General features: G+C 44.7%; 3 protein-coding genes across 3 annotated transcripts; all 3 read right to left on the bottom strand.

The window, feature by feature from the left end:
• Positions 1-1,508: 1,508 nt before the first annotated feature.
• Positions 1,509-3,344, bottom strand: LOC127334102 (flavin-containing monooxygenase FMO GS-OX-like 8). Its single transcript, XM_051360516.2, has one exon. The coding sequence runs from the start codon at positions 3,169-3,171 to the stop codon at positions 1,687-1,689; it is 1,485 nt and encodes a 494-aa protein (XP_051216476.1). The 5' UTR covers positions 3,172-3,344; the 3' UTR covers positions 1,509-1,686.
• A 747-nt stretch (positions 3,345-4,091) lies between these two features.
• Positions 4,092-9,851, bottom strand: LOC127334103 (CSC1-like protein At4g02900). The gene is made up of 12 exons (XM_051360517.2): positions 9,595-9,851; positions 8,632-9,010; positions 8,257-8,406; positions 7,232-7,367; positions 6,966-7,067; positions 6,672-6,791; positions 6,486-6,566; positions 5,996-6,336; positions 5,521-5,766; positions 5,095-5,419; positions 4,688-4,921; positions 4,092-4,591 (listed from the first exon to the last, which is right to left on the bottom strand). The coding sequence occupies exons 2-12, from the start codon at positions 8,943-8,945 to the stop codon at positions 4,337-4,339; spliced, it is 2,304 nt and encodes a 767-aa protein (XP_051216477.1). The 5' UTR covers positions 8,946-9,010; positions 9,595-9,851; the 3' UTR covers positions 4,092-4,336.
• Positions 9,852-15,279: 5,428 nt separating this feature from the next.
• On the bottom strand, positions 15,280-21,030 carry LOC127334104 (probable inactive purple acid phosphatase 2). The gene is made up of 2 exons (XM_051360518.1): positions 20,283-21,030; positions 15,280-16,872 (listed from the first exon to the last, which is right to left on the bottom strand). The coding sequence occupies exons 1-2, from the start codon at positions 20,985-20,987 to the stop codon at positions 15,610-15,612; spliced, it is 1,968 nt and encodes a 655-aa protein (XP_051216478.1). The 5' UTR covers positions 20,988-21,030; the 3' UTR covers positions 15,280-15,609.
• Between the last annotated feature and the right edge of the window lie 3,039 nt (positions 21,031-24,069).

Genomic DNA, 24,069 nt, shown 5'->3' on the forward strand with positions numbered 1-24,069 from the left:
TGCGGGAAGGGCCTCTTTTTGTACAGATTTTTGGTCTCTTTTTGTTCGGCGCGGTCCAAAATGTGCCCCAAATCATTTGTGCCGGATGCATTTTGAGGGACGCGACTGGAGATGCTCTAACGAACTAGCAACAGTCCTATATCAGGGCATCTCTACGCAAGTAATACCTTCTACCTGCAGATCAAATCGTCCGAGCTGGATGAGTTCTCAAAACTTTAGTTCAGTTTTCATCTAATTTCTGCGAACAAAACATTTTGCTCACTGGACCATTTCATTGAGTTTAACAGTTATTTCCTCCGCCCTTATTTACATGGCGCACAGGTGACGCAGAACAAAAGTCAAAGCATACTAAGTTTGATAAAATATATGTAAAAAATACGAAGAACTACAATATCAAATTGCTGCAAATAGATCCACTACTAAATATTGATGAGGACTTCCCAACCGAACTACTACCACCGTCATTACAAGATGAAGATCATGCTGCTGTGAAGCTTAAGTCCAATGAAGTTAGGATTGGACCTATGACAAGAGCTCGTGCGAAGTTACTCATACAACAGGTGAACTTGTTCCTAAGTGATACTTTGATCGATGAGAACTTTATACTGTCTAAGTCCTTTTTACTTATGTATGATCAGGTACGAAGATGGAGCAAGCGTTGCACTAGGAGAAGAGGAGCAGCTGGACGTGAAGGCTGGACATAGAGCTGGACATGAAGCTGAACAAGAAGACATCCCAAGGAAGCGCGAGGGAGGAGAGGGAGGCATGCACAAGGGAAGAAGACGATGTCCAGGCCGGCGCCAGGCCCGGTCTGACCGGCTGGCACGTCGGACGGCCCGGTCCCACGCCCGATCTGACCGGCTTCCACACCGGGTCAGCCCGGCGCCGACCGGACCCTGGACCGGTGCACACCGGACACCATCCAGGGGCTCTGGACCCCTAGTCCGGTCACCACCCGGTGCCAGGCCCGGTTCAAACCGGCCTGCCCGGTTCTGGCCCGATCGACCGGCCCCCCTGTGCCGGCGGTGTCCGAAGTCAGTCTCGACCAGATCTCGATCTGGGTCGGTTTTTGATGTATTTTCTCGACTTCTGGTCATCCTAAACCCCTATATAAGTGCTCAGGACGCCCCCAAATTAGGTTTAGACCACGTTTAAGATAAACCATAGTTCATAGTTGATTGCTTTGCAACTCTATTGAATCTCTACACCAATCCGCATTGATTTGGTGTTTTATTAAGTCTTGTGTGATCTGATGTTTCATTAGAAATTAGACGGTTGCAACTTACCGCTTCGTGGTCGGCGGCTACGTGCGCAAGCGTGTGGAGTTGCGAATATCTTGCAGGGTTGAGAGTTGTTGCATTGGCGACAGAGGACCAATCGAGAGACTCGTTGCGTCATACAAGTTATCATTCACTTCATCATCGTGTTATCTCCATTTGTGTTAATCGTGTGTTCATCACCATCCACCGTGCTTACTGAGAAGATCGGGCAACCCCTTATCAGATATATTTCCATAATGTGTTATTGTGTTTATTCCGCAATTGTAATTGTTGATACTCCCTTTTGTATATTTGGTGCTTATGACTGAATTCCTGTGCCACTACAACCCTTTCTTTTTCTTCGAAATGAGGGTAGCGCCTCAGGCAGTGCAACGAATCAACGATTGATGCACACGCAGCGTGGTCTTCAGTTGACAAGAAGCTTAGTCATGGCCTGCGAATCAACTTGAGTAGCAGCTAGGTCTTTCACAGTAACTTTCTTATCGTCTTGAGCTTGAGCAGAAGCAGCTAAGCTGTGCCATGTCTGCAGACCCTTCCGGACGTTGTCGCTGTCGTCGGTGCGGTCGCGGAAGTTCTCCATGTCCTCGTTCATGCCCGCGATGCACGACAGGATCAGCTCCCTCTGCCAGTTCTCGATCCGCGGGAAGTCGCAGTACTTCTCCCCGAACTCGTACATCTTCAGAGGTTCCACGCCGCCGATGTCGTGGGTGTACTTCTTGGGCACGCCGGCGGCCTCCCTGGCGCGGTAATGCTCCTCCACGGACCGCAGCATCTCCTCCACCGGCGGCAGCGCCCGCCGGCCAGACAGCACCTGCGCGACCCACTTCCCCTGCGCCTCGAAGAACCACGGTATCAGGACCTTCCTCGGCACGCCCACGAAGGAGAGCGACGGCGCCAGGGACGGCGGGAACACGTGCTCGAACAGCGGGCCGACGCGGTTGTCGTCCACGGTCACCGCGCCGCCCGTGTCCAGGAACGGGAACGAGTAGGTGTACCCCGTGCAGTACATGACCGTGTCCGCGACGACGCTTGAGCCGTCCGCGAACACCACGCGCCCGTCGGCGTGCAGCTGGTCTATCTGCGGGTGGAGGTGCAGGTTGGCGTGGTTGGCCAGCATCTTGGACATAGCCGGCGTCATGGCCTCCTCCGTGGACTTGGCGGTGAGGTGCACCTCCTTGGCGACGCGGCGCAGGTCCAGCGCGATGTCCTTGCCGCTGTCCCCGCACCCGACCATCACCACCACCTCGCCGCGGAACGGATCCGGCGTCCGGTACGAGTGGCTGTGCATCTGCCTCCGCAGCCACTCCTCCATGCCTTTGATGCGCGGGAGCTTCGGCTGCGAGTAGTGGCCGGTGGCCACCACGACCGCGTCGAACACCTCCTCCTTCTCATCGCCGTCGCAGAGCTGCACGGATCTCACCGCCCATTGTCGCGTCGACGACGCCGGCATGGTCTCGGCGACGCGCAGGACGCGGGTGTTGAGCCTGACGGCGTCCATGAGCCCGAACACGTCGCAGAAGTCCCGGAGGTAGCAGTACATCTCCCGGTGAACGGGGTAGCGGCGCGGGTCGCGGCCGGCGACGCCGTGCCTTGGCAGGAACTGGAAGTCGGAGAACCCCATGGCCTCCCGTGGACTGATGAGGCGGAGGCAGGCGTACATGCTGCCGGGCACGCGCACCGGCACCGCGGCCCCGAGCGGGTCGTCGCCGTCGGTCCTCGGGTCGTACAGCCACTGCCCGCCGACGTCGGCGCTCTGCTCCATGACCGTCACGGCGTGGCCCTCCCGCCGCAGCTCGCGCGCAGCCGCCATACCGGCCATGCCGGCTCCCACCACGCACACATTCTTGGACTGCAGCTGCAGTGGATGCTCGGCGTCGCCTGCCGAAACCATGCCGGTCACCGCGCGCTAACGATCGATCTAAGGGGTTTATAGAATTATAGGTCGAGCTGGACACGATCGAGCGGCTGAGCGAGCGAGACTTGAGTAGGAGTACTATGTTTTTCGTTTTTCCTTAATTTCCCAGTGAAGACTAAGCTAGTAAGCTAGCTTTGATATAGTGGCAGAGTTTGAGTACAATGACACTACTATACTGGACTACTTATATATACTACATAGCAAAAAAAAAAAAAAAAAAAAAAAAAAGTAGGCAGTGCCGTCTGCAGTTCGGTAGTGTGAAGCTGTGCATAAACTCCCACGATCGACATCGACCCCAACAAGCTTGGCAATGAAGTAATCTGGTCCCTTCAGATAAAAGTGATCTCTATTGAGTACATCATATTCATGCTACTGCAGGTAGATTACAATGCACACTTGCCCTCTTTTGTGAGATCTGCAAACCCACAAACGGAAAAGCCCACGACATGACAAGGGAGCTACTACGAAACATAGCGGGAAGTGACAAACTAAACGCTCCATTTCATTTGTGTCCCTGTCTTTTAAAAATCGCCTCTGATTACAATCAATCACAACTTTATCGATACAGTACACAAATAAAACCATATCGGTTTGTTAGGCCTGCCGGTGACGGGTGACAGCACACGCAATGGCACAAGCAACCAATCAACCAAACATTCACCAGTTTGGTCGATAGTGCTTTATTCATATAGGAGTATATACAATGATCCACGAGGACCACGAGCCCGTTGCAATTTTCACCTCAGTCGTGCAGGCGATTTGATTCAACATTGATTTAACAAAAAGTGTGATAAGGATGGAAAGTATACAGAAAAGATATTGGAGAATAATAAAAGTGATGAAATTTACAAACGGTTTGGGAACAAATTAAACATACTTGTCTCTTCAGAAAAGCCTTAAATTAAACCGGTACGAAACTTGATTTAACTAAATTTCACTGGTTGATTTGGTTAATATACTCAAGTAACACCATCCCAAAAGAAGGAATACACAAGTAACTACCTTTGTGTCACCTCAAAATTTACAGTTTCATCGATCGAGCTTCAGAACATGCTAATGCACTGACGACCAACTATACCTCTACAGTCCACACCCTACTCCAACACCCCCTTACATTTCGTATTTCCTTCTCACACTTCAGCTAAGGACGCAGACGGCTGAACTCTCCCTCGTTCGTGCCAGAACTCGAATTCAGCCTGCTATCCACCGGCGTGTTCATCCGAGACCGCCGCTTCGTCGCGACGAGGAGGGGGTCCTTCTCCTCTTCATCCATGGCGACGAGATCATACATGTCACCTCCCTGGAAGACCGGGTGCACGTACGCGTCCTTCAGGTACGCTCTAAGGTTCAGGGTCGGGTCAGTCGCGCGTTGCAGTGTGTCCTTCACCATGGCTTCCTGCAAAAATATGGAAACTGTTCTTTCTTAGCATTCGATACGATATGAACAGCATCTGCAATTCGATATCATCAAGAATATGGGTTCTGATCCTGCCTGCAAGGGGAATTTTATGTACGCCGGTTCGAACCGTCCCTTGCAGACGTAGTGGAACCATATGGTCAGGACAGGAAGAGGAAGAAGGGCGAAAGTTGACTTCTCTGCTTCCTGTGTGCTCAGCAGTCCCAGCAGGAGGATCTGCGACACGATTAACGCGATGATGATTCGTCTGTGCACGTCTGGCCAGAACTGCGCACAACTCTCGTATTGCTGGTTATAGACATTGATGATCTTGCAACAAGGAAACACACACAAGAAAATGACGAATTAATTGATATATATGTTGGGATGTCCAGAAATATGCCAGAAAGACCGCAAAAAAATAGAAGTAAAACACGCTGCTGAAAGAGCAGAGAGATAATGTGAGTGAACAAGATCACTTGAACTGGAGGACAGATTTGTACCTGGTGTCTGAAAACAAGATAGGCAAGGCTGAAGAAGACTATGATGAAAGGAAGAAGAATTGGTGTCACAACTGCATACACAAGCCCGAGGAGGAAGTAGAGTTGTATTCGCGGTTCATTGGACCCGAAATCCAGGCTCCCAGGGTCCATGGCCTGATCGCGGTCTTGATCAGTTCTCACCAAGAAAGTGTTCTTTATGTGGAACATGACCAACGGTTTCAACCTTAGAACTTCAGCAGCAATGCCGGACCATCCATCCACCATTATGTATGTGATGAAAAATGTTGCTTTCATGGGAATCGATTCTCCAATAGTCTCTGGAATCCTTGTGACAACCAAAGTAGACGAAAATTTTAGGCAGGTATTTCACCCCTTGTTATGATAGGGATATAAAAATGCGTAAAACAACTGCAAAATTTAGCTTACTTGTTGGCGGACTGATGGATAAAAGTGTCCAGCTGTTGGAACGCTGTTCCGGTTATTACACTCCCCAAGAATACATTGACGAAAAGGAACAGGAAGTATTTCGATGCGGTCCTCCTGTCTAATCCAGAGAGTGATATGTGTCCTTCAATCTTGCTCATGGTCCTGAGAATTGTTGGCAGAATTATAAGGAATAGTTTTAAAGCGATTCCTGGCAAGAAACCTTGTATAATTGACCTCAGAGAATTTCTGCAGTTGTCAACGAAAATTAGATTTAGAAAGGCAGCATCTTATAAACATGGAGCCTGGATTATGTAATTTTAGCGTTCTAGCTATATATAAATTTTTGCTTCTGCACTTTGTTTTTCAGCAAAGAAATCATTAAACAAGTACGGGGCAAGTGATCTGATAGCATTTCACAAATGCTATTTGTGCCCGTCAAAATTTTACCATAAAACAACAAAGCAATAGCACTCACCGTTGTATTATTGGTTTCAAGAAAGGAAGCACCCGCTCAATATCGTCTAGATTTGCCAAGGATTGGACCAATGCAATTGGTACCATGAAGAAAAATGTCAGGAAAAAGAGCGCAACGGTCATGATAAGCCTCCTAACCGAGAGAGAAACAAAAGGTATCGCGAGATTAGGCCAGTAAACATCGCGAGGTTCCGGAGCCCACTCGGTTATCCACACAGTTGGGTTACTTGTCTGCTGCGTTTGTGCACAAACAGCAGCCCCCCACTGACTTTTGAAAGACACAAATGCCGCCGGCATAATAGCACTAGGATCACTGACCACTTTCTCTCTCTCCTCATCTTCCTGCAATTAACAAGATTTACTAATATGCTCATTAATACATAAGGGAAGATATGAGGATCTATGCTCTATGCAGCGGAATTAAGGGGGAGACTGTTGTGTGACAGTATGATGACAGTATTCAAGACAATAAAATGAGAAGTGACTCGTACCTGTTTACATAGCTCCTCAATTGTTGTCCTGTAGTATTCTACCGCATCCACTTTTTCCCCCCAAAGACCCCACAATCCTGTCTATAACAGACGTACTTCAGTCATACCACAAGTCAAATTAGAGCATACACAGAAGTAACTTACGATGAAGCTACAAGTACATGCTTTGAAAAGTATGAAGCTTACCTTTATAGTTGGATTCTTCTCAGGATTTTTAGCGTGCTGATTTTCGTAGTAGACCAGCCAGTTTTGCAAGCCTGTCTTCTTCTCAACTAAACTGGCAAGGGTGTTTGCATTGTATACAACCTAATGATATATATATATATGCTAACCCAGTTACTACAAAAGTGAAACAAATTAATCCCTCTCACTAACAGAGGAAAGAAAGAAAAGATACTTCTGGGACTAAGGTGCTTCAGTTGGAAGGCAAGCAAATGATTTCACTAGTTGAAGAATACATATTCGGTTCAAGAGTAAAACCTGATGACTGAGATAATGATCACGATGATTCACAGCAAAAAAATGCTGAACATGCTCACTAACTGTTTCGTCCGAGTCCTCTGGTATATTTTTCACAAGTACCTAAATAAGGCAGAAAAGGTTATGATCAAGAACTTGAGAAATTTTGCACTCTAAATTATCATATGCTAGAGTAAATTACGAAGCAACACATAAGATGAAAAATTCACATTCATGTCTACTGAGTTTTGTAACACCACAAAACCGGCAACAAAAAGATATCTTACCGTGAATTGATCAGGCCGACGTTTCTGATTGGCAAGAAAGCGCAGTCTCATAGTTGTTATAACCTTATACTCATGGTACAAGACGTAAAACGTCCAAAAGGTAAATACATAGGCCATCGCAATGTGTGCCCAAAACCTACCAAAACATTCAACAGTTCAGAAAAAAATATGAGCCAAAGTGAAGTCACATGAGAAGATTAGAAGGATAGCATTTCTAGCTATATAGTCAGGAAATGCATGGGGAACAATAATTTTTGGAGTTCAGGATATCAGAGAGAAGTTGTGCGCGTTTTGCTCAAATACATGTTGTCTGCATATGGTTTTCCAGAAAACATTTCCAGTTCAGTGGTATCTCTAAAGCACAAACTTACTCCAAGTATCCAGCCACTCAATAGTGTAGCCTTTAGCAGTCCGCAGCTTGGTAATTTTGTTGGTTAAAAATTAATTTTCAAGGATCTTTTGGTAAAAAAACTAACCCCTGGAATAACATTAACACAAGGAAAATATTTTTTTGCGTAATCCTCTGATTTTTTATGAATGTGTAAGTTAGAACATGAGTCATTTTTAAATGGTTATGTTTGGATAAATTTCTAACATAAGTTAGGACAGTTTCAATTGGTCATCGTTTCGGTTTAGTTGCTATGACTTAACCGTATAATTTTTTTGTTATAAATCTGTTTGAAGTGTATAAGGACAGAATCAAGTCTTTCTTTATTCTTAGAAAGTAAAAATAGCATATGTAAGGGCACATTGGTATAGAACTTGGAACATATCCGCAAAACTCAAACATCCGACTACCAGCTTATCAAAATATAGTCAAACAAGGGAAACACTTAAAATATCTAATAAATGTACTTAGAAACTTAAAATATTCTAATTAGAACATATGCAACCATATGAGGTGTAGGAACCTTGGAATGCTCGGCGACATGTAACTCATAACTATTCAAAGAAACAAAGTATGATTCATACTGGTTGCACGTGCCAAATAGTAAAGCACATGAATGGAGTAAACACATCTATACCTTTTTGAACCTGTTCCAATATTCGATATTGAAAGCTTGTCAATTTCATCATAACTTATACTCTTTTCATCTTCTAAAGTTCCACTAGTCCAATTGACAGGAACTAGGACCAAGAATGCCAGCACAGCTATTGGCACAAATAATTTTAAACTGCAAAGCAAGGGAACATCACAAAAACTGCGCCATTAGTCAACATAAAATGTCTTGGTTACAAACAATATAGGAATACATATGTCCATCTGAGGACATCACAAAATGGTGATGTTTTCGTATCAACTAGAAGTCAACTTCACCATTTTGGAACTTGGAAGACATGAAAGTGTATGCAATTATTGCAGCGAAGCGAGAATTGAGAAACATGGATATCATGCTCACCCTAGAAGATAGATGCGAACATATACTGCCGAGTCTAGTCCTGCATGCTCGATTAACTCAGGTTCTGGCATTTTTAGCGCCACAGGCATCCAATTAAGAAACCGCATATATGTTGACACATCGGCATTCACAAACTTTGATAAGGCAGCTCCTATATGTCTTGGGCTGCTTCTTGTCCCTTTGAGGTACCATTTTGGAAAGTAAACCCGATCGTTAATAGGTTGTATCCTCAGAACCGCAAACGCAAGAAGGAAACCCAATGCAGATAATATGTTTATCCCAGCAGCAACACCAATGTCGTTGAGGGAACCCATATCTCTAGAGAGTCTCACTCCAGAATATGCATCCTAGGGAAGTGGATAACTGCAGGACTAAGTATCTGCATAGAAAGGGAAAAAATGGTAAAAATAAATTAAAATTAAAACAATACAGTGGTCAGAAATGGAAGTGGGCAATGATCACTAGCATTAGCAACTCAGCTGTCCCAGTAGAGCATGAACTTTTTTTTTAGATAACGAGTAGAGCATGAAATGGCTTACTTCAATGCATATCAAAATTTCATAGCACAGTAACTGTACAATACAAAATGAGAACATATCTATTGAGATTTCTAATCAATGCAGCCACTAATCTGTCTCGAGCTTGCTAATTGATAGTTCAAGGATGTATGAACTTACAAGAAAATCAACCTCTGGATTTACAAATCCAGTAGATGGAAAACCACAGAATTGAGAAGACAGTGTTAAAGCAAGCAGCCGACCCAATCGTCTGTAACAGCTATGGGAACCGAACAAACAATGCCCAAGAAAGTGTCTGCATTCTCTCTCAACCCTCCAGTTAGCGGATAAATTCAGGATTCAGATGTGAGCCCGTGATCTTGATCGATCTAGGTTCCCGGGAGTTCCATTTCGCACTGAAATGGATTCGCTACAGGCAAGAAACATCAGTGGTTAATGAACGTACCGCGCCGTTATTGCCGACGTCGTCGCCACTCGACCATGCCGTGGCCGAGCGCCGCCGCCGGAACGAAGGAGCAGCAAAGATGGGGGCGGCGCCGGGTGTCCGCGCGCGTTGAGAGGAGCTGGAGCAGCAGGAGGGCACGTTGGGAGGTGAAAGAACAAGAGAGATTGCAACGCCGGCCGTTGCCGCTTTTCTTGCTAGGGGATGGTTTGGATATTGATTCTTCTACCGGCCGGGAAGATCAGAACGAAGACGACTAGTACGACGGCGACGTGCCGGCACGACGACGCGGTCGCCTCGTCTCGGCTGGCGCCTCCACTTGTTTCGGCTCCGCGGAAACAACGACGTGATCGAGGAGGGACGGCGCTTCTCAAGTCTCAACTGCCTGCTGGCGTTTTTATTTTTCCTGTGTCTACCTAATTCTCGAGAATTAGCATTGACATCACCCACATTTAAGGGAAAAATCAGCATAGTACTTGTAGCTATAGCGAAACTACTGAATGGTATTCGGTTGCAGCCGGTGTGCAATTGAGAAAATTCTAATGTAAAACATAAGTACAATTAGTTGCAACTAAAAAAGAACTTAGATGCGACCATAGTGTAACTAGAAAATGTTCAATTGCAACCCCGGTGGAACCAAGAAAATCACACTTGCAACTTACGTGTTTGAAAAACATTCTCGGTTGCAACCATGTGCAACTCACATGCCATAGTGTTGATTCTCAATTGTAGCAAAACCGCTATTTTCTTTTGAAGATTCTGTTTCAACATTATTTCTTTAGAGTACCTTTTACAAGTAGATCTTGGGCAACGTCAATTTCAAATGGGAGCCAACACAAATCATGACGTCAATCTAATGGTTTAATTTTTTTCTCAGTTGCAATCATTGTTCAAAAAATCATCCGATTCAACGATTAATCAGACGACTTACCTATTAATCGCTTATCGCTAGCCGATCGAGTTGACACCGATAAGCGATTTTCTCAACAATGGTTGCAATTCACTTGTGGTTAGAAAAGCTAGCATATGTGCAATTTCCATGCTAGCACAAATCATGATGCAATCCAATGGTTCATGAGTCGATTGAGCTATGACTTCAATCTCAATCGACCGAGAATTAGCAAAGCTGTTTGTTACACTTGCAACTGAGAAAATATTTACACTTAAGCTTATATATAAACGAGCAATTTTAATAGTAAAAGACATATTATATAGAGCGAACATTAGGAAAATAGTCATTCGTAAAATATTATTCTTTGGGATAGTAAGGACAAGTAGCAGCGATCATGAGGGTTTTGGTTACCACCCGCCAACCGGATATCCCGGGCACCCCTAGTAATTGGTCATACCTAGCAAAAAAAATCCTTTTTTTTGAATTTTAATGAGAAACCCCGGTAGATAGTCATACTAAGGAATTTGAATTAAAACTTTGGTTATCAAATTATTAGAAAAATGGTTGGAATTTTCCGGCAATCACCATAACCAATTTGTTTCTATCGAAAACCAAAACCTTGGCAGTCGCAAGACCCACGCAGAAGTATTAAATCTATCAACGATCAGTATGTGTATAGTAGCCCATGTATTTTCTTCAAAGAAGCGGATCATTGCACTTTGGATATTAGCCTAGCTCATATTTCAGCTTCATTACAAGTCCCACATCTCTACAAGACATGCATAAAGAAAATCCCGTCAAACATCTATTGAACACCATCCTTTGTGTTCATATTATGTTGTAAATGTTTAAAACTATTGAGAATGGCATTGTTTTTGTTTTTCAAAATCTTCAAAAAGTGAACCAACTTGGCATAATAGTCGTTTTACATCAGGCTTAAAGGTCAACTCACAAAAGTGGTATTCTCGAAACAATGACTCATTTGATGATATTCTTAGAACACATACTACTTTGATGACATTTTTGGAACGTGGCAATCATTTTGATGCCACTCTCAAAAGTTCCACATAAAGAGGTTGATTCGGTATATGGGTTCCTTAGAGATCCTTGGTAAGCCCCACAGAGTTATTTCCTCAAGCCTTTTCAGAAGTTTCCCAAGTGGTTTGGGTTGTTAGAGATAATTGATTTTGTTTTTGAAAATTTCAGTTGCCATCGGTCTGCTTGGCACTCTGCCTATCTTCACCCAAATTTTTTGGGCATTACATGGACTGTCTTATGCTCTTTAACAATAATGGCTGTCATTATCTTCCCATAATTTCCGGTTTGGGGCAGTTTTGGTGGCCTCTTTCCCCCCCAAAACCATATCCGATTTATACTAAACAGTTTTACTCAAATAAGATCATTATGTTATTAAATTTTAACTACTGCCAAGTGTTGGTTCTCACATGTTTATCATACAACCTTGGTCTTCGCATATTTTAGTCTTAACTACCGTTTTCTACTGTATCCACCCATGTTAACCCCATATAATATTAAAACCTAAATTTTAATATTATACACTCCAAATGTTTATCATCAAAAATATAGAAATGCACAACACAACTCATTTTTCATGGAAAACATGTTATTATTTATATTTAGTAGCACACGTTCCGTTGAACCGAACTCCAAGAAAATCCATGTAAAGCATTAAAGAGTTGACGAAGCCCTAATCATTTGTAGCATATGTAATCTTTATTACTGGTACTTATCAGAGTGTCTTTGTATGTCTATTCTTACAAAGAACTTATAATGTAAAATCTAACATGTATTTAAATAGATATTTATAGAGTAGGATTTTTGGGTTTACTTTTAACCAATGGAATATTGAATATTCAAGATCATATGAGGTGTTAACAAGTGATTTTTTTCGAGAAAACGGTTACAGGTCTCCTAGGAGACAATTTGCATGAACTAAAGATATTCTAGTGTACATCCCAATCTGGAGGGAGCTGCACAACTCTAAGCCCTACGGCGCCAGCTTGAGCCCATAAGAGCCTCCTCCTTGATCTTGGCCATCAGCTTGTGGATACATGGCTGTGCCCTATTGAAGACACAGTCGTTTCTATGCTTTCATATCATCGAGGGTATCAGCAAGGCAGCGGTTCCCAGTCCCTTACGCAGCGGTTTCGGGGTTGCTTGCATAGCTTCATCAAGCCAATTGGTTAGCGCGGCATCGCTGTTGCTGGGGATTCTGCAGGTCATCCATAGCCACGACGGAGCTTCGTGCCAAATTTTCTTGGAGAAGGGACACTTAATCAGCAGGTGTCACATGTTCTCTAGGTCTTCGTCGCAAAGCAAACACCTTGGATAGTGCCGTAGCACACGTTTTGCCAGCCGTGCCGCGGTCATGTAGGGCGAGCCAGGTGAAAAGTTTCACCTTGGGTGGTGCCCAGAATTTCCAGGTGTGCTTCCAGGAGGGGCATGTCGAGCCATGGAACGTGGCCATGTAGGCAGTGCGCGCGGTGTACTCGCCGCTCGCAGTCCACTTCCAGAGCAGGCGATCAGGTTCGTCGCTGAGAATGGTTCGTGTAACCCTTAGCCATAGCTGCAGATATTCGCCAATCTCCTGGACCCCAATAGCGCCGTGGATGTCCCTCCCCAGGAGTTGTCGCGCAGTCCATCAGACACCGTCCTTGCCTGGCGCCGGCGTTTAGGTATGCAAGCACATAGCGATGGCGCAATCTCCCGTATGGAGCGGCCGTTGATCCAACGATCGTCCCAAAACCTCGCGATGCGTCCATCGCCGAGGGTCATCGTGGTATGCCAAGAAGAGCGCGTGTTCGTTGTTCGTGAACTGCATCTCTATGCCGCTCCAAGCACGCCGGTCGTCCGTGCGGCTGAGCCAAAGCCAGCGGAGGCGCAGCGATAAGCTGGTCCTCTCTAGGTCATGAATGCTGAGGCCGACGAGGGAGATGGGCCGGGCCACCCGCTGATTTGTCAGTGAGTTTGTTCTCTTGTCATTATTTGCATTGCTTATTATCTCGGGCGAATATTTTTTTTTGTTTATTTATTTATTTATCGAGTTATAAATTGCTCGTGTAGGTGTCTCGCCGTGAGAATCTTTTTTTTAAAAAAAGTGCGGCTAGTGAGACACAAGACTACAAGACATGTCAGAAATGGGCATCCGCGGCTTGACACACATGGAGAACAGCAAAAATGGATAATCTTTTTTTTACTTCCTCTGGTCCATAAAAGGCAATGAAGTTTTAGTTCAAATATTTATTATGGAACGGAGAGACTAGTTAAATAAAAATAGATAATCGTTATGGATAGGTCACGTGGGCCATGAACGTTTTCCATTAGTCAATATGTGATGCACAACTCGGCTTTAGAGCATCTCCACTTGCCACCCCCCCCCCCCCCAATACTTTTCGGAGACATTGAACCCTACATTTAGAGGGTACTACTTGACTTTGACTACTTGAAAGATGCCTTGAGAAACTCCAATTTAGCATCTCTCTTTCGAGGTGCTAATTACAATTCTTCAGCTGGCAACTTCTTCTACCAAGTAAGGAAGGATTGCTTCCATTTGGATTTCGTAGTGGTAGAATGCCTTTATCTTTATCCATATCTGGATCATTAAGATGCTAGGCCCAAAACAATGAAAATGGGGACGCCTTCGCAGGAAAAAACCTTCCAACCGCTGCCCCCAATTTTATTTTGGCACGGGCGTGGCCCAACAACTTATCGGGCGTCCCCAGGCAATGAGGCTAGCGGGGGTGCTAGATGGACAAAAAAATGTTTCGGACCCTGTCGACGAGACTCCCAGAATGGTGCGCTGGTGCCCCCCATAACCCCATTTGGGCCAAAAAAAACAGCGACGCTGGACACGGTATAGGGTTGGGGAGGGGGGAGGGGTGGAGATGCTCTTACAATGTTTATGATAGAATGAGGCAGAGGTGCGATAGTACTTGCGGTGAAGCTTAGTCTACGCCTGCAAAAGGCGGTCGACGGGTGGTCAGGGAGATTCCGGCGGGGACGCAAGGTAGCTCACGGCTCCTGACGGCCTCCATAAGCCCGATGGATAGAGATCAGGTGACATGCACCTTTTGCATGTCACCGTGTGACATGCGGACTAAATCCAAATTTAAACATTGCGAAAAAATTTGAAAAAAATCATGCATGTTCACAACACATATTAAGATGATCCCTAAAAATTTCAGATCAAAATTCGAAACATGCATCGAGAAACAAAAAAGAGAAACTCAGATGTGAATAGTGCAGAGAAACTCAGATTTGAATTCGGGAACTATTCATGACAGATTTCTCTTTTTTGTTTCTCGATGTGTGTTTCGAATTTTGATCTGAAATTTTTAGGGGTCATCTTAATATGTGTTGTGAACATGCATGATTTTTTTAATTTTTTTCACAATATTTAAATTTGGATTTAGGCCGCATATCACATGTTAAAGGGTGCATGTCACCTGATCACTATCCAAGCCCGATCGTGCCACCGGCGTGTGGACCCCTTTCTCACGGACTGGGGCACTAGCCACTGGGGCCTGGGCAACCTTTCCCGCCCACTTTATCAAAGTATTTTCAGTGCTGATATAACATGATTAACTTTACTACCTATTCAAAAAAAACGATTAACTTCATCTATGTTTGCATCATACAGTTTCTCTGACCAGATTCCCGTTTCTTTGTTGTTGAAAGATCTGTATATCTCACCTCAGGACAACAACAACATCAAAGCCTTTTTGCCAAGCACGTTGGGGTAGGCTAGAAAAATACCAAGAGATAACCAATCGACATACAGAACAACTACAATTACAGGAATGACAAAAGAATCGTGTTACAATATGGTACAGGTAAACCACTCACTAACCAACAGTATACTAACTATAATGTGAAGATCGTACGTGACACTTATTTTAAATGACTATTGTACATTGGAGGGTGAAAGCTGGGTTGCCCAGGCCTGGCATATACAAACGCAGCGGCATCAGAACTGCATAAAATATATGCTAGGATGCACAGCAATACAGAACCTACATAATGTTGGACAAATGACATTAGGGTGTTGAGCAGCGGTCCGATTCATATCAAAGAGACTGTATCTGAAAGGACAAGATCTGTGATCCTTAGGATTCCTCGTTCTTCACCGGAGTCCATTGTGCAGCTTCTCTCTTCTTTCTGACGAGAAATCCAAAAGCAAAACCAAGTATCAGGGCCAACATCACACTACCTCCAATTTCCAAGTATAACGGGGAAATCTTCAGCTTAGTGCTGGCCGCTGAACCAAGTTTTGTTCCAACAACCGTCTTAGCAGCGCTATCTTCACCAGATGTTTGTTCAGAGAATATCTCCACCATGTCATGGACTTGTCCGTCATGGTTCCCCAAGTATGTCAACGTCAGCTTTTCCCTTGTAGCTACGAGTTTTGTGTACCCAAACTCACCACCACGGTACATGGAGATCCCAGGCTGTGGATAGATAGGAACATCAGGGTGATCAGTCCTTGGTTGCCAGATGGGTTGCCAATCTTGACCGCCCATCCCGATCACAACATGAACAGGGGCACCAGGGTATACGAAGCTTGATGATGTGTTCAGACACTGCAAGTTCTTGATGGGGCAGAACCTCTCATACCTGTGGACATGTCCCCACAGTGCAAGGGTCACATTGTATGTCACCAATAGCGGTTCAAGATGCTGGACCATCTGCTGTCTCATGGCCGAATCTCGGGTTTCGTCGCTTGTGGTATACATGGGCCGGTGGCCCTGAAACACAACAAACGGAGTTCTACTTCGATTAACCTTCTCCAGGTCAGCTTTTAGGAAATTGTGTTGATCGCTGCCCTGAACAAAATTAGTTTCAGTTGACATGTACACGAAATGAACAACTCCTGAATCGAATGAGTAATAGAGATTGCGTGTGTCTGGAGCTCCATTGCCAGTAGGTAGAATAGAATTTCCGGGCATTCTGAACTTGACACTGTACGGTATTCCACATTCACCTCCACCATCCTTGCCATATGTAGACCACGATGGTTTCCAAGGTTGTGAAGGCCAATCATACTCATGATTTCCTATGCAGACATGGTATGGAGTACTGGCTGCAATAGGCTCAATCTGGCTGAAGAAATGGTCCCATACCCAAGAATAGCCTCTGGCGTAACTGATGTCCCCAATATGCGAAATAAATGCAGGATTATCTCCAAGAGCTTTAATATCGCGAAGGATCCATTTTACAGTTGACAAGCTCTCATCTTGTGTCCGGATGTAGGTGTTGTAAGGCACATAAGTGCCCATATCACCAAGTAGGAAAGCAATGGTCTCATTGGCCTCACTGTCACGTGAAATAAAGCTATATGTCTCACTCCATCCTCCCAAGTCACTACCAACCTACCAAAAATAGTTCAGTTAGCTAAACAGAAAATATATATGTGCATAAGAAGTGTTTGTTGCTATTGGAGAATATGAATGACAATATGTGCCATAGTATAGCTATTCTACAGTTCAGCGAGCTTATTTTATTATAAGAGAACTGAACATAGACGTTAAGCAGAGAAATACAACCTCTTCTAAGTTCTAGCCGTTTCAGGTTTCTTTTTAACACATCCTACAAAGACCTAAAGATAAATTCAGAAAAACACCATCATTTTAACTACACATTAAGCTACTGTAACCCTGAACCTGCGAACCACAGTTAGACCCTCTAAACTAATTCTATGTAAATACTACTTATAAGATACAACGTTAAAAAAAAATGAAATAGTCTTTAAGCCAAGTATAAATTCAGCCTAGGCCTCACTAGCATATCACTTGAAAACATGTTTAAAAAAAATTAACTCAAAATCAATACATTTTTTGACAAATTAGCATCATACAAATTCCAAAGAGCACATCTTAAATACACAGATTCAGAACATACAAATTACAGAACTGCACATCGACTTTTGTAGCAACGTATCAAAGCTTCAGTACGAAAAAGGAACAGTCACACATATCTTTTATCTCTAAATAGGAACTCCCCACTACCCTATTTTCCTAGCTTACCGTGCAGCCACGTCACCTCTTTTCTTCCCTGTGCAGTCGAGCGCTCCCGGGCCTGTGCCAAGAAGCAAGAATCGGTGGCCGTTCGTCCTTGAAAAGAATAGCAGCCGATGTTTTCTGAAGAAGAAAAGTTGTTCGCATACCTGATGGTCACTAATCACTGGCACTACTGCGACAGTCCGCCTTCCTCGCAAAGTCTGATGAAACCCCCCCAATAAATCCCATCATTAAATGAGTAGCAACTTTCGATTGTAGTGATCCACCGTCGCCCCAAGGTTAAAAACCAGCCCTTCCTGCGATCCGCATCCATCAAGCACACCAGCGCCCAGCCTGCTCGCGCCACCATCTCTGGCAACGGCCTCCACTCCGGTATCAGACGTCCAGGCCGCTCCCTATTTTAATTCCTAATCTGGCAGTTTGCACTTCGGCTTGAAATGTGCTCCACGTTTTGATTGGATTCTACCCGATTTTGCTACTCAAGCGCCCCGATTTCGTTGGATTTATTGGATTCTCGGTTTGCTCACTAAAGTTAGGAGAAACCGGCCATAATCGTGTGGCATTTCTTCATCTTCCCTCTTTGCTACTGGTCACAAACGGGGGCAAGAGGAGAGTACCCTAAGACGGCAGATGGCAGGGAACCTCCGTCACAAGGTGATTTTCTCCCGCCTTTATCTGATTGCACCGATGTGTTATTTTGGGTCTATGTAGGAACAGGTGCATCCTGGAGAAGGTCGATCTGAGCGGTCCTGTATTCCTTGACTTCATTGAGAATGAGTCACAAAGGTATTAATTTGACTTACCCTTCTGTTGTGCTTAGAGTTTCTGATGCTAATGGTACATAGGATTTCCTCATTTCCATGATTGGTTTGAGTGGTGACTGGCACCGATTAGCAAATCGGTTGACAGCTGAAATTCGTGCAGTGTTTTCGCTGATACAATTCCCAGCGATCAGTCCATGAAGGTCAAGGCTGAGGGCCACCTCCGCTGGGCGGCTATGAAATTCTTCGCTGGCAGATACAGTTAGTTCCATTGGAAGATAACCAAGCGCTGGCGACTGGTCTGTGAGTCTTTTTTTTAATACAGTATTAAGTTTGCCTTCTTACCTATTTGTATGTGTATAGACTCAAGTTAGTCTCCGTGAGCCAGCGTGCAAGGTATTTGATTTTGGCCCACTACACATGCATTTTGTCTTTCATCTACTTGCATATTAGATCATCGATCTAATTCTACAGACACTAGAATATCATAAATCAAGTCCTTTGATTTTTTTTTTCTTATTTTCATGATAATTCATCCCTTCCTCTTAATTCTGCAGAGAATGTTTATCTGCAAGTGTGACTAAACCTATGCGGTTGCCGGGAACTGGAATGGTTAGATGTGTTATGGTCACCTTCCTTGCCATGTTCTCCAGTTTTATTTCAGGTTCCTCCACGCAGTCTAATCTAATTTCATCCCTTTTCTGATCTTACATGTTTGCCGGAACTTATAGCGATTAAACTCTAATTTTTAGATGCATTATTTATTTATTTATTTTGTTGAATGTATACATTTTCAAGGTTCTTGATCAATAATGCAGAAAGCATTCTCAACGATCACATTCCTTATGTTTTCATTAGCTTTTGTTGATTCTATTGATGTATGATACACGTTACAGTAGATGTGCATTGTCTATTTATGATTAAGCCTATCAGATTCTAGATGTCCTTACTTTTTTTTGTCCAATTTTTCCAAGCAATCGTTTGCTGTCCATTTTTCATTTTCTGTTATTGAGTACATTGTGGTTTGATCAAAAGCTTTCCATACAATGGACACCTCGAGGAGAGCATTGCAACAGGAACAATGTTGATGTACACTTTGTGCGAACTCCCAAATGTGTTCTTACACAATCTTTTTAAATAATGGCACACTCTTACTTGAGCATCTGGCAGATTTTTGTGATGGGTGTACCTTGGAGGCTGTAACTATGTATGTATGTATGTATGTATGTATATGTATTTTTGTAAAATGAGAAATTTTAGATCTGAATCATACACTCATACACAAGCAAGCTAGCATATATGCAATTGTATACAATTGTTCATAAGGAATGACATATTGATCCCCGGTAAAGTAACCTTTGCTTATTTCGATTTTTGTCCTTTGCCCATTGCTCACATATATGCTGCTTCATTTTATGGACCTCAGATAGATAATCAGAGATATAAGATATTCTTTGTCTCAAATTTTTAGACAGATCTATAGTTGGATAAAAACTAGATTTTAATCGGTGAATATGATTCTTAGTAATATTTGGCACATATCATGTGTGTAATTTACATTCTATTGTCATCTATTTCATACTATTTTTCCTTACAGGGTGCAGCTACCTTATTCACGCAAATATTCCGCAGCAACGCGCGGGGTATCATCTAGTAATACTTAAAGTTGGATACCATAAATTGGGACAGTTCATATAAAATAGAAAGCAGTGCTCAGAAGTTCAGAATACAGGTGGTAGATAAGGGTCATTTTTCTCTGAAACTGGACATACTTTAGCATGTTCAACACACATAATTTACCAAGTCAGCAGTACAACATAATCTCCCAAGATGTTCTGTTTGGTGAGTCCTTCTTAAGCATGTCACCAACAAATCATAATGACATATTGAACTATCATGTGAAGCTGGAAATGCTCTAGCTCACTCGCTGATTCAAATCTTAGAGCTAAATTGCTAAAAATAGTATAGTAATCTGGTTTGCAGGTTCAGTCCACAATTTACCTTGTAAAAATACTTCCTCCCAGGCTCCAACCCCTTCATGAGGCCGTCGAAGACGAAGCCCGGATCCCTCCAGCCCACGCTGTCGTTCGCCGGCGCATCGCACATGTGCTTCTGCTCGTACGTCCTCACCTCCGTGCCGACCTCCGTCCAGCCCTTCTCCCCCTCCTCCTTCCCCAGCCCGTACCTCACGGACCTCTTGCCACCGTCCGCGCAGACGAACATCACCCGCATCTCGTCGACGCCATCCGCGAAGGCGAGGTGCACCTGCTCCGGCCTGGCGGCCGAGCCGGCGAACTCGACGTCGCCGGACACGGCGACGCGGTGGCGGCCGTGGGGGAGCGGGTTGCCGTCGTGGTCAACGTGGTGGTAGGAGTACTCCTTGGCGGGCCAGCGGAAGAGGCGGAACTGGTAGGGCGCCCGCAGGTTGGGGAGGCGCGGGAGGGCTAGCTCGCCGCGGCCGCTGCGCCAGGAGGCGGAGCCGTTGAGGAAGAGGTAGCCGAGGAAGTCGCGGTCCCTGGAGGACGGCGGGGAGTAGATCGCCACGTGGTCCAGGCCGTCCGGGTCCGGGAGGTCGGACCACCGGATCGTGATTTCGCGGTCGGATTGGGTGAGCTTCGCCGGGGTGGCCGTTAGGGTCGTCGCCGCGGCCTCGCCGGCGGCGAGGAAGAGGAGGGTGAGGAGGAGGAGCGGGGTTTTGAGGTGCATTTTGCCGGGGACGCGGAGCCAGCGTGGGGACGTTGAGAGAGATAGTTAAGGCCAAACGGGAATCGAACTTGCAAAGCACAACCCGATGGAATATTCTCTCTGAAGTGACTACATGAGCGAAAATGTTCTAAGCAGGTCGACATGATTCTGATCCCGCTTCTCTATCATCTTCTTTCCGATGACCAACGCTAGTCACTTCCTTCCAATAACCTTTCGTCGCTAGATCTAGCCCAGACCTTGCACCCATCACCGGATGAGGAGCTTGCAAATCGATAAACATGTGTGATGAACATTTTGGTTCACTCCAATATCCCAATCGAGCAGCACATACGATTTTGGGATTCATGTGTCTCGCCTTTTATAGACAGCAGATCTATCTTATGTGTGCTTGATTTTCAAGATCTTATTAGAGTCATGTTGTCGCCATGAGTATACATGCTAGTAGCATGCGCTATATTGCCACTTAAATGTTTACATAAGCTTCTACGCATGATCAAGCTAACCGTGTTGATTAAATGACATTCCTAATCCATAAACACTTGATTCGCTCACAATAAGGCAAAAAGGATGGGCCTAGCCCACATGTGGCGGCTCGACAAACCTTATAACAATATTCAGTGAACCATAATACCTTGTTCATTAATACGTCTCAAACGTATCTATAATTTCATATGGTCCATGCTAGTTTTATGATAATACTCACATGTTTTATATACATTTTATATCATTATTATGCATTTTCCAGCACTAACCTATTAACAAGATGCCGAAGCGTCAGTTCCTGTTTTCTGTTGTTTTGGTTTCAGAAATCCTACACAGGAAATATTCTCGGAATTGGACGAAACAAAAGGCCATGGTCTTATTTTCTACGGAGCCTTCCAGAAGTCCGAAGAGAAAAGGAAGGGGAGCCGAGTGACAAGGGATTAACTTATCAATGCCTACAGATTGTAGACTAGGGTTTTAATCGGAAGTAGAGGGCAAGTAGATCTCGAAGGTTTCAGCCGAAAAGTGTTCGACGATGTGAAAACTAGGGTTGCGTGAAACATTGAATCGATGATATCTTTGTCCCTCGACTCCCCCTTATATAGGAGGTGGAGTCGTGGGATTCATAATACACAAGTTACAGAGTCTGGGTGGGTTTCCAACCCATCCCGTAAGATTACAAGTATGTATTTCCTAATACAACTCTAGCTTTCCTTAGTACTAACTCGGGCTTCCGAATATTCATATTCATCAAGTCGTGGGCCTCCAATAAACCCCGGGTACCATCTTCGGCAGGCCCATTGGGGATGCCTATGTCAGTAGCCCCCGAGATTTTGCTTGAATCGAAGAATCAGGGAAAATCTACAACTTTATAATCATTCAATAATTCTGTCGAATTTATCACATATCTTTGGATACGCAATTATATATTGTACAGGGATAATGGTAGTTGGGGCTAGTTCATCTGACGGATCAGGTACTAGTTAACTGCTCTAGTGGCAATCCGCAAAAACCTACTTCAAGATCACGTCCCTGGACATGATCTCGGGATACTGGTGTTAACTTCGACAGGTGCCGCTTAAGATCTTACCGTCTGTCGAGTCCCAGTCATATTTTATCGGGTACCTAATGCGTCCGTTAGGATTTTTCTTCATATCTGTTGATACGGAAAAAAGTAGCAAACCGACGTCAGAGACGGTGCCACATGGCTCAGAACGGATCTGGGGTCTTACCTTCGCAAAGTTTTGCGGCATTCAGAGGTTATTCACAACTTTGGCGCTCTGAGAATATATTGTCGAGTGTTTTTTCGGCTGTTGGAATAGCACATTTTATTGAGTCAACGAATGACTTATCTTGTCTTCCCAATGGGAGTATATGTAGAGTTATTTGTATAACTCGAAATATGCGCACTTCTTCTCCTCTTTTTTATAATTTCATCGGGCACGCGAACAGCGTTCCCGATGGGAGTAGCCCCCGAGGCTACAGCCAAGGACTAGTGCTTGGTTGTAGGCTCAACACTTTAACGTCTTATGTCGCTATATTGTCATTCTTTCTCAAACTTTTCATATCTATCGGGTGCGCGACCAGCGCTCCCGATGGGAGTAGCCCCCGAAGCTATGAACAAATGCTTGTATTTGGTCATAGGCTCTCGCCATTTCTATTTTTTCATACTCGAATTTTTCTTTTTTTCCAAAGTAGCCCCGAGAATTTGGGCAAAAACTTGTATTTGATCAAAGGCTCTCGAAATAATCAATAGTCTTTTTCTGCCGCCAATTTCATTAATCTTCTCAGCCGAGATTTTTCCTTGGCAAGGTGACATCATTACTGACGATATCCACGATCACCGTATCGGGAAGACGCGAGAGCTGTCCGTTCACTGACCTGCGGGCCCAAAACCTGCGACCTGTTGACACGTTACGCAAGTGGGGGACACACGTCCTCCGCTTTTTCTGCTCTGCGCGCTGTAGCGCCTGTCCAGTTCCATCATGGTAAAAGTACCATTGTACCCTTTGATCCACGTGTAAAGCATCGAGTCTATTTGGAGAACATCCAACGGTGCGGCGTTCCGACTAAGCCTGCTATAAATACTCTCCTTCTTCCTCGCGTATTCCCCTTCGCCGCACCATTGCTCATACCTCCTCTGCTCCAATCTCCATTGCAAACAGCCAAGTTCTAGCGCACGCGTTCTGCTCCACTTTCTCCACACCATTGTTGATGCCGCCGCGGCCAAGACTTTCCAGGCACAGCACCCCCGAAGCAAAGATGGCGACAGCGGATCTGGGGAGCACTGAGTGGGAGAGATCCAAGATCTCCGCCCAAGATATCAACTTGCTGAAGAAGCTTGGGATCATCAAGAAGAAAGATTCGCTGCGCTTCCCCGGCGAGGAGAGCTATCCATCCCCTCCTATCGAGTATCGGGTCAGTTTCGTTGACCACCTCATCCGCGGCCTTTCCTCCCCCATTCACGATTTTCTGCGTGGGTTGCTTTTTGTGTACGGATTGCAACTTCACCATCTTACTCCCAACTCCATCCTCCACATCTCGATCTTAATCACTCTTTGCGAATCTTTCCTTGGAGTCCAGCCTAACTGGGCTTTAT

Source organism: Lolium perenne, chromosome 2 (genome assembly GCF_019359855.2).
Source record: "Lolium perenne isolate Kyuss_39 chromosome 2, Kyuss_2.0, whole genome shotgun sequence".
Lineage (NCBI taxonomy): Eukaryota > Viridiplantae > Streptophyta > Magnoliopsida > Poales > Poaceae > Lolium > Lolium perenne.

What these genes read in the sequence shown, in the direction of transcription:
- LOC127334102 (XM_051360516.2), bottom strand. Translation starts at nt 3,171, where the DNA reads ATGGTTTCGGCAGGCGACGCCGAGCATCCACTGCAGCTGCAGTCCAAG.
- LOC127334103 (XM_051360517.2), bottom strand. Translation starts at nt 8,945, where the DNA reads ATGGGTTCCCTCAACGACATTGGTGTTGCTGCTGGGATAAACATATTA. An exon ending in GTTCGCATCTATCTTCTAGG is followed by an intron (nt 8,407 to 8,631) that starts GTGAGCATGATA and finishes CTTGCTTTGCAG; the next exon opens with TTTAAAATTATTTGTGCCAA. An exon ending in TTGAGGAGCTATGTAAACAG is followed by an intron (nt 6,337 to 6,485) that starts GTACGAGTCACT and finishes TGTTAATTGCAG; the next exon opens with GAAGATGAGGAGAGAGAGAA.
- LOC127334104 (XM_051360518.1), bottom strand. Translation starts at nt 20,987, where the DNA reads ATGCACCTCAAAACCCCGCTCCTCCTCCTCACCCTCCTCTTCCTCGCC. An exon ending in GGAGGAAGTATTTTTACAAG is followed by an intron (nt 16,873 to 20,282) that starts GTAAATTGTGGA and finishes TATTTTTGGTAG; the next exon opens with GTTGGTAGTGACTTGGGAGG.